At 32.9% G+C, this 17,177-nt stretch overlaps 1 protein-coding gene across 19 annotated transcripts in view; it reads right to left on the bottom strand.

Moving 5' to 3' along the window:
- Positions 1 to 17,177, bottom strand: part of PARD3 (par-3 family cell polarity regulator) — a 670,322-nt gene that overhangs the window by 162,920 nt on the left and 490,225 nt on the right. For all 19 annotated transcript variants that reach the window (XM_031939686.1, XM_031939702.1, XM_031939690.1 and 16 more), the window contains one exon: positions 10,207 to 10,464. In XM_031939686.1, coding sequence (XP_031795546.1) covers positions 10,207 to 10,464 — 258 coding nt within the window. The remainder of the gene's footprint in view (positions 1 to 10,206; positions 10,465 to 17,177) is intronic.

Below are 17,177 nucleotides of genomic sequence, written 5' to 3'. Positions count from 1 at the left end.
TATACATGGGTAACAGAATACATAAGAAAATAGAGAGAAGTATATGACTGGAAGAGGTAGTCAATGTTCTGTTTTTACTACTATAGTACCTCACCTTGAGGTATTGATGTCCAAGACCTCAAGATTCTCTTCCAGTTCTAAATCTGTGATTCAAAGACAATGTTTATCTGTTGATTCTTTATTGACAATACCTCTCCCATCTTTACTGTGACCTCTTAAAATTGATAGTTATTTTTATGTAGTAAGAATATTACTACAAATAGGATTTCTTGAAGTTTTTTTTTTCAACTTCCCTCCAAAATACTTTTCACATCACTGTCAGAGGATATCTTATGCAGAAAAGAATCAGAAAGACCTAAGTTCAATTCTAGCCTCAGATACTTAATAGCTGTGGGATCCTAGGCAAGTCACTTATTCCTTTCTGTGTGTTCCCTCATCTGTAAAATGGGGATAATAGTTCCTGCTTCATAGGGTTGTTGTGAAGATCAAATGAGATAATATTGGTCACAGTGCTTTGCAAACCTTTGAGTCCTATATAAATGCTAGCTGTCTTATATTATTATTATTTAAAATATCTCAATCATTTCCTGTTGCCTATGGAATAAATTTTTAACTTTATGGACAGAAAATATAATTTAGTATCTATCACTTTACCTTTCCCAATTTCATCTCATACTTTCTCTTCTATATACTCTGTGTTCCAGTCAAAGTGTACCATTCACTCCTTCTAATATGTCCCCCATACATTTCTTTTTCTATGTTTTTGCTTGTCCCATTTCTTATAATTGAAACAGTTCCCTTCCTTAGTTAAATTCTGTCAACCTCAAAAGTACCTCTTCTAGGAAGCACTTTCTGATTCTCACATTTGATAGACCTTTCTCTATCTTAGACTTCACTTACCATTGGATTTGTACATCTTTATGATTTAATAACATATTATTTTTATATTATGATTATAGATCAAAAAACTCCAAATTGTAGCCTTGTACCCAGTAGGTGCTTAATAGCTAAATGAGCTAAATGTAAACATATATGTTCACACACACACACACACACACACACACACACACTTTTTGTTATTTGTTATTGGGATGTGCAACTTTTTGTGACCCCTTGAAGCATAGCATGCCATGCCCTTTTATTCTTTATAATCTCCTAACGCCTGGTGAAGCTCATATTTGTTGCTTCTATGACTCTATCCATTCATTTCTTCTTCTGCCAACTTTCCCTTTTTTGCTTTTAATGTTTCACAGCATCTGGGTGTTCTGTGGACAAAGCATTTAAGCTTCAGCTTGAGTATTTGTACTTCCACTGAGTTGTCTGAATTAATTTCTTTAAGTATTAACTAATTTGATGTCCTTGATGTCCAAGGGATCTCAAATTTTTTTTCTACCACACAATTTGAAAATGCCAATTCTGAAGTTCTCAGCTTTCCTTTTATTTCTTAGTTCTACTCTCATATATATGAGAGTGTATATATATATATATATATATATATATATATACACTCTCTTCTATCGCTCTCATCAAGAGGCTTCTTAACTCTTCATCAGATTGGTATTGTCTGCATATCTAAGATTGCTGATATTATTTCAATAATCTTATTGAAATAAGTACACTTGTTCCATAATTTGAATATCCTTTGGGCTTGCTCTTCTTTAGGAATGGGGTGTAAATTGAAAGTTTCCAACCCAGAAGCCACTGATGAGTTTTCCAAATTTGCTGACATATTACATAAAATATGTTAACAGCATTACTTTTTAAGATTTAAGTAGTTCACCTGCAATTCTTGTTGGCCATGCTTCTTAAGCTCCACTTGACTTCATTCTCTAAGATATATGGTTCTAGATCATACCATTATGATTATTGAGTATATTAAGAACTTTCTCGTATAGTTCTGTATATTTTTGTTACTTCTTCTTAATTTCTTCTACTTCTCCTAAGTCCCTACCACATCTTACTTTTATCATGCCCAGTTCTGCATGCTATCTCTAATTTACTTGAAGAGATCTCTTTCCTTGCTCATTCTGCTGTTTTCTATTTCTTTACTTTGCTCATTTAAGAAAATTTCTTCATATCTTTTTGCTATTGTCTGGAATTTTGCATTTAATTTGGTATTATCTTTCCATCTCTGCTTTCTTTTTCCTTTTTTCTTTATTTGTAAAGCTGCATCATTTTGCTTTCTTGCTCTTCTTTTTCCTTGGGATTTTTTGGTTGCTACTTCCTATAAATTATTGTGAACCTCTATCCATAGTTCTTTAGGTATTCTACAACTAGATGTAGTCTCTTAAATCTCTTCATTATCTCCATTTCATATTACAAAGCAATATTGTTTAGATGTCTTTTGGTAAAATAGCATGATGATGTTGTATGCCTGTGAAACTTGGATAATATACCAATGCCATGCCAGGAAATTGAACTGCTTCCATTTAAATTGTCTTAGGAAGATTCTAAAGATCACTTGACAGGATAAGATACCAGATACTGTCCTTTCTTGAACTAAGTTGCCAACCATCTAAACTCTACTGCAGAGAGTGCAATACCATTGGTCTGGCCACATTGTTCAAATGCCAAATGTACACTTGCCAAAAAAATCTATTTTATGGAGGACTTATACAGGGCAAGCACACACAAGGTGATCAGAAAAAGTGATACAAGTACATCCTCTCTTAAGTACTTCAGAATTGATTTTTGACATGGGAGATACTGGCACAGGATCGCCCAGCCAAGCATATCCACATCAGAAAAGTACTGTGCACTATGAGCAAATCAGAATTGAATTAGCTCATAAGAAATGTAAGATGCACAAAATTAGAGAATTTGTCCCAAATGTTTATAGGGACTGTTTGCACCAACCTATAATAGAGCATTCAGAGTTCATATTGTTCTAATCAGCCACAATAAGACACACTAGATTTAATGTAGGTACAAACATACACACGACTGACATTGTTACTAGATGTCAACACTGTGATGTCATCAATATATGCATCTCTATAACAATTGTCTCTCACTTCACCTCAGAAGGAGTTGATCCCAAATCCAGACAGAGAACTTAACCAAACCATTTTAAAAATTCTTGTTCATCTATCAATCCTAAATCCACTCAATTACCGGGTCAGTCCTTGGGCTGCTCCCTGGTTATTCATTCCTTTCTCCAATGTAACTGACCCACTTCTTTTTTTCTATCATACATTTTCTGGATGATATATGATTTTTTTTTACATGATTTGTATTCTAAAATCATTACTGGCAATGCATTGTGGTGTATCAAATCACTGTTGATTCAGAGGAAAAATAAAATGCATGTAAAATTTGAAAATTGGCACCATTAGGTGAAGTTTAGTAGTAATCCCTAGTTATTTTCTATTCCCTACTGACAAAGCAAGCTCCTCTCTTCCTTCACAAGGGCAGGTGCCAGGTCTTATTTTAAAGTGATTTTTGTCCCAGGACAACTCTACTATGGCTATCACAGAACGTAGTACTGTATATACATTAGACTTTCAATGATTATTGAAATAATGACAGAAATTTGTATAAGATGGCAAAAAAAAAAAAAAAAAAAAAAAAAAAGACCAAATAGTAATCTAAAATCTAGGATTCAGGTTCAGGGTAAAAAATGCCCCAATAAATCTACTACGTTTAAAAGGAATGCATTTTGGATTGAACTTTGGTGAATTTCCCCCCAAAATAACCTGAACACCTGAAATGCAGTTGGAAATACCCCACAACGGGATTCTACAGAAATCCTCATGAATTTATATTAAAAGCTGTGTTTGTGTTCCATCATGAGCCAAGAGTATGTGCATAAGCAGAAAAAAAAAAATCCAAGACTAGTAAATGCTGATCCAGTTGGTTTATGGATTCATACACCTTCCTTACAACAAATTATTCTTAGACCATTTCAGAAAAAGAAGGAAACAAACGGGACACAATTAAAAAGTTAATAATCAAAGTAAATTGTACATAAATTAAGATTTTGTTTCCTCAGATGATAACCTAATGAAATGACTACTTTTCATCAAAGGCATGGAGGAAAAACCAAAACAGGAAATCGCTAGGGCATTTATGTTACACACTTTTCTGTTTGCTCAATAGTTGAAAACCAAAATAGTATTCTTGTACCCCTTGACTTCTATAACACATTTAAACAAGGAATCAATATGAATGATGAACAAAACAAAATAATTATTGGATATTATATCTCTAAATAAGTTATATTTTCAGGTAATGCTACTCAATACAAAAATAATCAAGCAAGAAGTCATTAAAATTGAACTTGATCTTAATCTCAACCTAAAAGGCTTTGAAATTCCATCAGCAAGGCTGTTTCACAGTGACATTTGGAATTTCACAATGAATTTATTTTACCTGTCAAAAAGAAATGTAACAACTAGAGAATCTATTATTATTACAGATATATCACCTATATATACACAGCTCCAATATCTCTCCTGAACTTTGGTCTTGCTTTATCTATTCTATTAAATAATTCTATCTGAATGTCACATGGTTTTCTCAAACAATATATCTGAGAAGAAACTCCTATCTCTTCTCATACCATTCTGTTTCCAAACTTCCTTATTTCTATCAATAACAACACTGTTCCCACTAGTCACTCTGGTTAGCAACCTTTGAGACAGCTTTTACTATTCCCTGTTGCTCACTCTGCTGTATGTTCTTTCCTGCCTTCACCATAAACCCCTATAAGTTACCATGTCTTGTTAATTCTATTCTGACGATATCTCTTGAATCTGTCCTCTTCACTTCCCTGGTTTAAGTTTTAATTATCTCTTACTTGGACTTTTGCAGTAACGTCCGAATCAGCCTCCAGTCTCTTCCCCTTTCCCACTCATCCTTTATTGAACTTTAAAACACATATCTGAATATCACAGTTTTCTAATAAAAAATCTACATTGAGTTTATATGGTCTCAAAGATAAATTTGAAATTCCCTAAAAAACAACTTTCCTTCCATTCCACATTACTCTACCCTCTTCTTGATGCACTCTATGTGCAGGCAATCTTTTCCTTATACATGGCATTCCAACTCTCATGTTCATGTCTTTACATAGATGAACTTTCTTATGTGAAATACACATTTTCTTTGCTCTTTTCTTATAGGATTCCTCCCTGATCTGAAAAGTGTAGCTCAGCTTCCACTTCCTATATACAAGGTCTTTCCTGGTTTTTCTACTTATTTATTTTCTCTCCCTCTTCAAATTATTTTGTATGGACTTCTTAATTACTTATCTGCATACATGTTATATTCTCTCACACCAAGTTTCTTGTAAACTCCTTGAGGACAAAGGCAGGTTTTGTTTTTTACATTTTATTCCTAGCAACATAGAGTCATTGGTTAAGAAATATTAGAATACCACAGAATTGAATTAACTTGAAATAGCTCAAATTTTGAATTCTGGTAGAAAAAGCTGAAACTAATGATACTACAATTCCTATAATAATTGTAAACACTCTGATATCCTTTCCTTTGGCTACAATGGAACATGAAGTCTGGGCTATCAATAGTTGATCCAGAAAAGCAAGAGCTCTGGCAGGTTTCATACCAAGTTGGAAAGATCCCTTAAATGGGGGTCTGTTTTTGTCATCAATCTAACAGGTCCAGTAAGATTCACTAAAAAACTGGTCATGGTAACTCATGAATAAGGTATAATATCATGGCTGTGTTGCAATATGTGAAATTGAAGAGAGTGCCAATACTGGTAAAAGCATAGATCTTTTAAAATCCTTTCAGTACATGAACAAGGATTCCCTTTACCATGAATGTGTATATGAGTGTGTGCATACACATACACACACACCAATTCACAAGGATAATTAAACATGTACTATATGCAAGATATATGCTAGATATGAAGGATATAAATAAAATGAAAGTTAACTTCCTTTACTTAGCAGGAGCTTGACAGGAATTGAAATCAAATATTTCATATCATTGTAAAGTGTCTTTTTTTATTCCCATTGGACAAAATCAATCCTTTTTTAGGACTTCTATTTTTTCTTTTTACTTCTTAAAAATCTATTTCAAAATGACTTTATTCTGAGTTTTACTATCTTCAAATTTTAAACTCATTTCTCAAGTAAAACAGCAACAAATATTACTAAATAAATAAAACAACATCTAACGTGGCATTTAATGTTTTAGTTAAGAACAGCATATACACAATTCTCTTATAAGATCCTACATTTCAAAGATATTGCCTGTCTTATAACTACTCAACCTAAGACAAAATGAATTTTGTTTTAACCCTACAAGATCATCTTTTGACACAATTGGATTCCGATTTTAATGGGGAAAAGAGCAGTTCACAGAGGTCTCTTCTTATAAAATGGGCATTTTTCTCCTTTGCTGGTAAAATTGCATGAAAAAAAGCATATGATTATGGTATTTATGTTTCCATTAAGGTGTCCTCAGCAAGTTGGATGAGTCTAGCCTACTATTTTCCTGCTATTTAGATTTACAGCAGCACAGTGCCCATTTCAATTCAATTATATTTGAAGACGGTGCACTATTGGTGGCAAATGATTGCATTGTGGCAGTCAGCAAATATTTAAGAGAACAACTTTTCAATGAGATATTTTAACTATAGATCCCATTTCTGGGTTACAGAAATATGAATTTTTCAGTCTCTTCATGTAAATTAAAAATTATCAATTAGTCTCCAAAGCATACTATACTTGCTAATGTAGCTATGATCTTCTCCTTCCAGAAAAAGAAAAGAAAAAAGTATCTCAATGTGTGGCCAAGCAGATGTGAGAAACTACAGGGGCAGCATCCTCATCTTTTCAACAGAAGAATTATTTAAATAGACTTATGAGTTGAATGAATGGTGACTGCCAAGATATAACTTTGGCTAAAATGAAAACTGTAATGGCATACTGTCAACCAACCTCCTCTAAACAAGTGCATCTTTTTGCTATAATTTTAACTTTGTTGAGCTCATGGTGGAGAGGGAAAGCTTAATATGGAAATATGTCCTCTCTCCATCTCCTCCTCAGTGAACACAATCACTTGACGTGACCTAAATGAACATGATTTGACAATGTTTGAAAAATCTGAGCTTCATTATGCTCCTATAGCATCAAGAAAGGATCATCAAGGACTTTAGGAAAGTTCAAAATAAAGAACTTTAAATAGTTAAAATACAGTTTTGGTTTGACTGATGGAACCTATTTGGGAGGGATGTCTTCCTTCCCTTTTTCCCCCAATTATTTTACTGTCTTCATCACTGACTTTATTTTAACCCAACTGCTGTTCTGTACCATGTTTACATCATAAAAGCAATTTCAAATCTCTCATGATGAATCTGAATGACAAGGCCTAATTTCTTTTGAGAACCAGCTCATGGAACTGATATGATTGTATAGAGAATATTTATAGACCAATCTTGCTTGACTGAAGTGGAAGAAGGAAATTGAAGCCTCAAATTTCTATATGCAAGTTGAGAATCAGAGAGAAAACTCTTATTTAGTTCCATTTGATTTCCTTCTTTGGTCTGACATCTGTATTACTGGCCTGACTCTGTAGTACACTGAGAATGACACTACATTTGCAAAATAAGGGCTTCATATTTTGGGGTGAGGTAGAGCTCTACTGATTGAGAAGAATAAAGAAGGATACATTTGATTGACAATTTGCAGACTTAATTTAGAAAGAGTTAGACTAGTCAAGTTATCAAAAATAAGAATTTTATATACACACAAACATACACACACATACCTCTTGAAGGTTTATAAAGTACTTTTTTCATAAGGTAGTGTGTTGTACACCCCTTTTTCTCCCCATTGTGTTCTCCCCATTTTACAGAAGGAGACCAAGGATCGAGTTAAATGACTTAACCAAATGAACCTAAGTGATTCTCAAGAGTCACACAAGGAGTATCAGAGTCAGTTCTTGAACTAAATAAGGTGTTCGAATGCCACAACCAGTGAGTGTTCTTTTCATTATGCATAACAGCTTTAAGGTCACAAAAAAAAAAAAAACTCAAAAAACAAATGTAAAATGCCAGGGTTGTTGGGGGGGAAAAAGTCAGGCAGGGATGATTATTTGCCATCCTACAAAAATCTTTATAGCCAGAGAATATTACAGGTGACAGGGGTATACTTAAATGCACTGTCTTATCATTTCTTTGGAAACCAATGAGAGAATTTAGAGGGGGAGGCATTCACCAGCTGCCAGTGGTTCTGGGAGACAGGGTCAAGTCAGGCTTAAAACTTGAAAGCAACCAAACAATCTTAAGTGGGACAAATTTCACTTACAGTTCTGGTCTTGCTCAATTCCTTCCATCAGTCATTATATCCTGACACTTAAACCTGGTTTCTCCCTCAGCCAGTATCATCATTTTCTGGAATATGCTTTAAAGCCTCTGGTATTGACTCCACTTCTCTGGCTTTTTTCATCTATTCAACCATGTCATCCTGTTCACAGCAGTGAGTGGCGTCTCAATAAGAAGGAAGTTCCTTTGGGCCAAATACTTTTTTCATTTTTGCCACAGAGACAAAGTACTTAGCACCTAAAACTGATGTGCAGTTAAATCCTTAAAAAATACTGAACTGACTTGCACTACCTTTTCCTGCACTGGAATTTTCCCATTATGAACAGCCTGAGAAGAAAGGGGATCAGTCCCAATGACAATCCTAAATAGGTCTGTATGGGCTAATATTACAAGGCTATTTCCCTGAACAGTGCTTACCTTTATAATTGGGTTTCTTGAACAAGCTGAAAATAAAGCTTCTTATATAATCAATGTGTACTTGGGAGATAAAAACATAAAATCTGGTCATTTCCCAGTTTCCTCTAAAAGTGTTCACTTTACTCAAAGAATGTCAATCCTTTCTTCCAAGGAAACATTTTGATCTGATATTTGTAGAATTGAAATGTTATCTTTAGTCCTATGTTGCTGTTCCTACAAACAAGTCCATAACAAACCAAATTGTTTGTTTTTTTGATTTTCCTTGAAAACTATTTTCTTTACATCTGCCATAGGTAACACAGAAAAGTGAGCCAGCCTAATGATCATACCAACTTATTACACAAGAAGTTGTCAACATTTACATGTTATCTTTGTGATACAATCAATGACAACATATTTAAGTATATTAAAGACACAAAACAGAGGAATATATTAAAGTCAAAATAGAGAATAAACTGAAATTCTTCTGTCAGCGTAAGGGCTGGTGAGTTTTTTTTTTTCTTTTGAGAGCTTTTTTGATAGAACTATATTTTTAAATGTTTTTTTCTGGGTGTGCCAGAGGGTTAGCTACAGCAGTTTCCAAAGTTAATTAAAAATAGTTAGAAGCAGCTGACTAAAACACAGGTGATATGTGTAACAAGTAGTGATTAAATGCAACTTTCCAAGGTAGAATAAGAAATCTCACTGTGTTAGTATTGTGGGCCAAGGCAGATTTAAAGTTCAAAGACAATCTCACATATAAAGTTATCATTATAAAAAATGAGTGATAGCTTCAGTAAATTGTCCATAATGATGGCAATCATCCTTTAAGTAACAAGAAATAAAAACTGCTCTTCCAGGGACTACCACACTGGTGAAGGAATGAATATACAAAGGCAAGGCATTCTATTTTAAAAAATGATCTATTTAAAAAGGAAAATAAATATGTAGCCACTGTACTTCATATTGAAATGCTACCTAAGGCTTAGAGTCTACCATGCTGTATTATCACCTGCAGTTTAAAAGTAGATTGTCTTGCACTTTTTAGTTATCAATTCCTACAGAGCAAAATCATTTTACATTAACAAATGTAGCATCTAATAAGATCTAAAACAAGTAGTACCATTTTTCTGATTTCTTAACTAATTGCTCCAAACACAATTCAAAGCTATTCCTTCCTCCTAACAATAAAATGAAATACCTGATAAGCAGATTAGCAATTATTATATTGGGTTTTATTAGAGTGATAAACTAAAGGTTGGCTCTCAAGTCCAAAACCATTTTAAGAATAAAATGAAATATGTGTGAATCATTAGAAAAGTCATCAAAACATGTGCTGCTCATTCCATTAAGATGATTTGTATGAACTCAGTATTATTTCTGACTCAAAGGCTTTTTAAAAGCCATTAATAAAATGCAGGTCTGTTTAGAATTGATGAACAATCAACCCCCTTAACAAAAAATAGAGGAAACTGGAATTTTCAGCCAGATATTGATTGATATCTGGTGCCTACCTGTCTACTGATGAAGGTTTGGAATTTCGTGGCTTCTTTACTTGGGCATATAAAGCATCCATGGTTTGTCCTTCTCTGGGGCTCTGGGGCCTGGCATTGAAAGTCATTGCCCCACTGTTCATAGAGGTTTCATAGGAAGACAGTCCAGCATATGATGAGTCACCTTCCCCACCAAGAGTCCGATTAAAATCATGGATTTCAGCATAGTCACGCTCTCTAGCTTGTCTTTCTCGAAATTCTCGAGTTTTGGCCTGAATCCTGTAAAATGAAAACAAAGATGGAATCATATAAAACTTCTCTCTTGTCTGTTATACATTTAGCTATTTACATTATTGCTCTCTCCCTTCCCCAAAAGATCCTGTATAAACTACTTTAGTTCAGGTAGTCAGGAGAAAATATTTTGGAATGAATATAATTATCTGTAAGTTTGTCTATCATGATAATGTCTAACATACTGACGGCCAACCTGAGAATGGTCATGTTAGACTTCTAATTCCTATGACCCCACTATATCCACAATTCAAACTTTAAGGGTAGAAAAATTACTAATGAAGTGAACCAGGACATGTTTGGCATTCATCTATGAGCTTTAAGTAGTAAAGAATTATTAAAACTAGTGTTACAAATTAGAATATAATTCACAATTTGTAGCTATATACTAACCATGATAAATTAGTTATGAATATCCATTATAATATATAGTTTAAACATGAGTCTACATCATAAATTCTTTATTAACAGCAGAAGACGGCCTTTGTTGAATTATGCACGAAGTACCTATTTGCTTTTTTATGCAATGTTTAAAGAACTGGGCAACCTCTTAGTTAAGGTCAGAGAAGGTATGTGTCTATTTTCAAAAAACTATCTTGTCTTACAAAAAGGGAAATATTTTAGGCTAGTATATGTAAATGTCTGGCTGGGTTTTTAAAAATAGGCTAGTGTGGTATTTAACATGCTAGTTTGATGCAGTTATCTTCATATTGAAATGTTTTTTGAATAATTTGTGTACCTAATTTAACTCAATTATTAGAATGTTGTTGATCATTAACAAGAAATGTTGTCATTTGTCATAGATATGCACATGTTATATATACATATAAAAATTATGAGAGTTAACATTAAGAAAAGGATAGCAGTCTGGCAACAGGGGCCATAAAATTTTGGTTCAAGGTATGCTGCTGAAACAAAAAGATATAATAGGTTTGCAGCTTGAAGGGATTTTGAAGGCAAATGAATCCAATCCCATCATTTTACATATTAGGAAATTGAGGGAAGATGACTTGATAATCCACAGCTAGTAAGTGTCTGAGAAGGGATTTTAATTTGGGTCTCCCAGACTCCAAATTCAGCATTCTATTTTCTATGCTATGTTAATTTATGACCCCAGGCAAGTCCATTAAGTCTGAAGTGTTTTAGATAACTTTCTAAAACAAGAAGTTACAAATGACTTTGCAAGTGGCTACTGGATGAAATCACAGATCTGGATAGACAGACAGACACTGTCTCATTGTCTCCTTCCCTCCCCCCTCTCTCTCTGTCTCTGTCCCTCTCCCTCTCCATCTCCCCCTCTCCCTTTTCCTCCCTCCCTCTCTCTCTCTCTCACACACACATATACGCACACTGATATGCCTATCATTTAAAAATATATAGAAATGAAATTTTAAAAGGTTTTTTTGATAAGCTCTTTTTAATGATTTTAATTCAGTTTGCCTTTATTTTTCAAACAATGAAAAAAAGGCATATTGATTAAAGATAAAATTACTGGTGGTGGCACAGAATCCACAGAAGCAAGAAAACAAAATATACCCTATGTAGAAATAAATTTTCCCTCATAAAAAAAAAAAAAAAAAAAAAAAAAAGACTATTGCTTTTTGCATTCAGGATTGAAAAAGGTTTTAATGGTTTAGTACTTTTTATCAATTCTATGAGACAATAACCATTTACCTTCCAGATTTTTGTCAAGAATTATTGATTGATTTTAGTCTAACTAGGTATAATTTCTCCTTACTCCTTTAATTTTCTTATTAGAAAATGGGAATGTTACCTTCTGCCCTGCCTAGAAGAAAGATTAAAAAAAAAATCTTAAATCCCAAAGGAAAGTTAAATTTCATGAATTCATCATAAATGAGAGAACCTCAGATTCTTCTATCAACTTACATACAATTTCTTAGTATTTTAAATGTTTACTCACTTGCTAAATAAAAATTTTGTCACAAATGAATTATTAAAAGATTCAAAGTAAGTACTTTGAGATCCATAAAAAGAGCTTCAATATTTTGTACTCTGCTGTCTTTATGACTCTGTATTCATCTAGAAAGAATAAAACACAGAGAGGCAAGAGTTCAACCTTTCAACTCAATAGGGTGTTAATTTGAAGCCTAATTATGCCCACTTATGTGACAACCCACTTAACTATAGCACTGCTGATCATTAGCAAAGAAATAACTAACTAACCATAATAGCTGAAGTGATTGAGCATTTGTACCAGGCCCTGACAACATCTCAGTCCTTTGGAAGGACACTTAGATAGCAATTTCCCATTATGAATGAAAATTCTGAATTTGAGACAATGGTGAAGTGTATATGTTGCTGGTTTATTAAGCTACAATCAGTAGGTACAATCACTTATTGCTACTATAAGAGAAAGTGTCAGTTGGTTTAAAAATGAGCGCACATAGACTGTACATAAAACGATGTCTGTAACATTTGATTTGTTAAAAAAAAAAAAAAAAGAAAACCATTTGAATGTACTTATGTAAACTATTATGAAAGAATTATCCTCAAATGAAGCATGAGCCTAAATAGTTCCCCCCCCCCCAATTTCTGTTATATTTCATTTCCATTTTATTACTGATGGGATCCCAGATTTAGAGATACTTGGGTTCCTAATTACAGAAAGACGATACATACCAGGACAAATATATATTATATAACATTAATTTCTAAAATAAATTGTTAGTGATAGATATAGATTATAAGGTAATATTTATAAAGTCCATATCTTTAATCTCTTTTACCAAGATCTGGCCATTATTACTAAAAGAGACTACCCATAAGATCCAATAAACATAACAGCCACATCTTTTGTGCCTCTTAAAAACCATTGGTTTCCCCTCTAAGCACTACTAATATAAAAAATTACATTTTTAACTGCTTATCTCATAGTCACCAATGTGTTTTATGCCAAAAGTTATGAAAGCTGTCAGTGCTTTCCCCTTCTGTGGCCCACACTTATAATGAAAACATCAGAATCTTAAAAGTGCAGCATAAACAAAGTCACAAAGGTAGCATTCTTATTGCGAAAAGCTAAAGGAATGTGGTTACTAAGCTCAGCTAATGTCCCCTTTAAATTCATTTTAGAAATTCATATTAATGAAGTTTCTTGCTCAAGTAACAATAGCAAAAGTGAGGTTGCAAAAAGAAGGAAGGTTTTGTGGACTTATTTAAATTTAGCAGCAATTCTTTAAAAAGGAATAAAATCACAGAAAAAATAGCCTTTGTTATTTTCTGATATAAGTGAATATATTTATTATAAATGATGGAAAGGGTAATCTAACATATAACCAACAATTTATGTTTCATAATATACATTTTAATTCTTCCTAGGGAAACAAATATTTGGCCCAAGGGAGAAAAATTGTAGGGTTTTCTAATAAAAATACTATGGTCTCTAATGAGAACTCTTTAAACATATTAAGAGAACATCCCACTGTCCAATCCATACTCCAGCTGATACTTTAATGGCTCCAGATGGTCAGCATTGCAAGATGACACCCTCTCTATTCTTTTATTATGGACCCCACCACCACCATCCCATGTCTCAAAATATCTTTAGAAGGCCAGAAAGCCTCATCTTTCTTTAACAGTAAGAGACCTGCTACGAATTATATATGTATTTCTTAGGTCAAATCCCCACATTAAATTTAATGTCATGATCACTCCCTTTTAGAAAAGAAGCCTTACTGATTTAAATAATTTCCACCAGCTAAACCAACCCAACTCTATCATCTACATTACATACCATTTCCTTAACTTACAAATATGTTGAATTTGGAAGTGACAAAATTTGGAACATTTTATCTAGCTTTTTTTTAAGTTATTAAAGAATTTATTATTTAAACTTAATTGCCAGAAAATAAACATTCACACATTTCCTTTTTTTTTTTAACCAAGTATTTGTCCCTTCCATTATGATAATGAAATTGTCTTGAACCTGCATGGAAAATAATACACAAAATAATGTAATATACTAAATAAAGCAATAAGGTTAATTTCTTTCCTGCTGTCACTAAATTCATGCTAACAGTCTCTCTTCAGCTTGACATCAATTAATGATTTTAATTCCAGACTCTTGTCACAGTGTTCACCACCCTTTCCTCTAATTAAAATGGATGATGCATGATGAAGAGAAAACACAAGACTTCTGTTCTTGTAACATTTCTATTCATTAGGATTTTTGCTTTTACAACAAATGGCTCTTAGCTCTAGAGCCACTAGAAAAAGATGAAAAGAAGTTTATTATGACTATGGAGTATAAGTTCTCAGACCCTTAGGAAGGGTATGAAATGTGAAACTACACAGAGATCTAACTACTCAAGAGATGGAAAAAAAAAAAACAAACCCTCAACCAAGAGGGCATTTTAATTGCTGAATTACATATCAAGTAATCTTCCATCCAAAGCTGTGAAACAGCATCACACAGTAGAAAAGACACTTGGTAGGGAAGCCTAAAAACAATGGAACTTGATTATGTTCAGTTTTAAATGGATATTTGTTGAACATTCATGTATTAGGAAAAATGCTCCAAGGATGTTCTATATTGGAGAAAGTTATATGGAAAAAGATGACATAAGCATATTAAGCCAATAAGACAAAAATCATATATTTTTTTTTAGACTGAGAAATGCCAGATATGTTAAACAATATCTAGAATTCTACTTCATTTAAAAAAATCTTTTGGAGGAAATTTTTTTAAAGTCATATTCTCATGTAGCAGTTTAGTTTTAACAATGAAACTTTTGAATTTTCTTGTATCGACAATTTCTAGCAACCTCTAATTCCTGTATTTATAAAATAGTATTTCAGAAAATCATTGAATATTGCTAAAATTTGTAGTAAAGTGAGGTTTAATATAAGTCAACTAAAAGAAATGGTCTTATTCACTGACAACTTTTCATCAATTTGACTACTTCATACATCCCATCCCTGTGGAATACATATACAAATATCAGACAACTGAAATGTTGGAGTTCAATTAATGATCTCTTTTGACTTTCAACTCCTAAATAAAACAAGGATGTTATCACTGAGTGTGGACTATCAAATCGATGCCTGTGTAGAACTTATGAAAAAACAAAAAACAAAACAAAAACCCAAGAGCAAATCCTTTCTTGATTCAAGATCTAAACTGAATGTATGTTGATAACACTTTCAAATATTTAAATGGAAATTCAGTATCATAGAAACAGTAGGAAAACTTGATAGGAAGTGAAATCTACTAATCAGAAAAATGACCTCTGAAAACATTTTTCCAATCTAAAATATTTATTCTTTATCAAATCTTCTTAACAACTAAGAGCTAGAAGGGACGTTAGAGGTTCCTGTAAATGATCCTAGGACATCATGGCATCAAAAATATGAAAATCCAATTGAAATCAGGAGATGGATATTACAGATAAACCAAAATTACATCAATATAATCTAGACATTATAAGTAAGAGATTGGCAAATTTGGGGTTTCCCACTGTAAAAAAGACAATGTATTCAATTACTCTGCAAGTCTCAACTTTTCAAGGTTTACAAGGCAATTCAGAATTGAATAGTGTGGTTAGAAACAAATCTGTTGGATTTTAATCTTATTAATTAGAGTCATAATCTGGTATTTACACAATGCTTTCGGTTTTGCAAACCACTTTACATACATTATCTGTGATACAATAATCCTATCTGTTATACTTTTATCCCCACTTTACAGATAGGAGAGATTCAGTGACTAGATTAGCACCAGGAGGCTTGTGAGTTGAGCCTAGTTCTTTCTGATTCTACCCCAAGTTTTTAGGTTCACCTCCTCAGAACCATGATAGTTGCAAGCACTCTATTATACTATTAGTGGATATCTTAGTAATTTTTTCAAAGCACGCAGAATCTAAATAGACAAGAAAATTATAAAAATGATCACATCTTTTAATCCAGTGAGCCCCTTATGAGAACTATATGCTAAGGAGGTTATTAAAAAGAATAAAGATCTATAAATACAAAGAAATAGTCAGTGTTGATTTATTGATAATAGTAAAAACAAAACAAGAAAACTCAAAACAACCTATCTTCAGCAACTGGGAATTGGCTGAATGTGATGTGGGCTCTCAATAACAGAATATGATTGTACCACTAAAATGATAAATAAGAGAAAAAGAAAAGTTAACACAGCAGAATTAGAAAGACATCTTGACTACACACACAAAAAAAAAAACAACAACAACAAAAGCAAAACTATTAATGTACATATGGAAAAGAGAGTTAAAGAGGTCAGAAAAATGAGCTCATATTCTTTTGCTTTCTCTTTGTGTCTTTTTTCTTCTCTATTTTCTTCAATTAAAAAAAATCATATATCTATATATTGCATGGCAGTGGTCTGGATGGCTGTGGGTAGACAGACACACAGAGGGGGAAGCAAAAGAAAGAAAAAAAAGGAAAGAGAATTGAGAGAGATCTCTGTATGAATTATTTGAATTTTTTTATTTTAAATTTGTATACTAAAATGATTTGAAATCTTATTAATTCTGGAGTTTCCTATTTTGGTACTGATTATGACATATCCTATGTGGTTTTTATTCACATCCATTCCAAATTTTGCCTTTAAATCTCCACCTAAATTCTACTATGGTGCCCTTTTATGTTCTGAAAGTGACTGTTCTTGTATGCTTTCACAGCAGAGCAGAAGATTTGGCAAGTTCTACCATTCTAGGAAGCTC

Source organism: Sarcophilus harrisii, chromosome 5 (assembly GCF_902635505.1).
Source record: "Sarcophilus harrisii chromosome 5, mSarHar1.11, whole genome shotgun sequence".
Classification (NCBI taxonomy): domain Eukaryota; kingdom Metazoa; phylum Chordata; class Mammalia; order Dasyuromorphia; family Dasyuridae; genus Sarcophilus; species Sarcophilus harrisii.
This window is presented reverse-complemented; position numbering and strand designations above follow the sequence as displayed.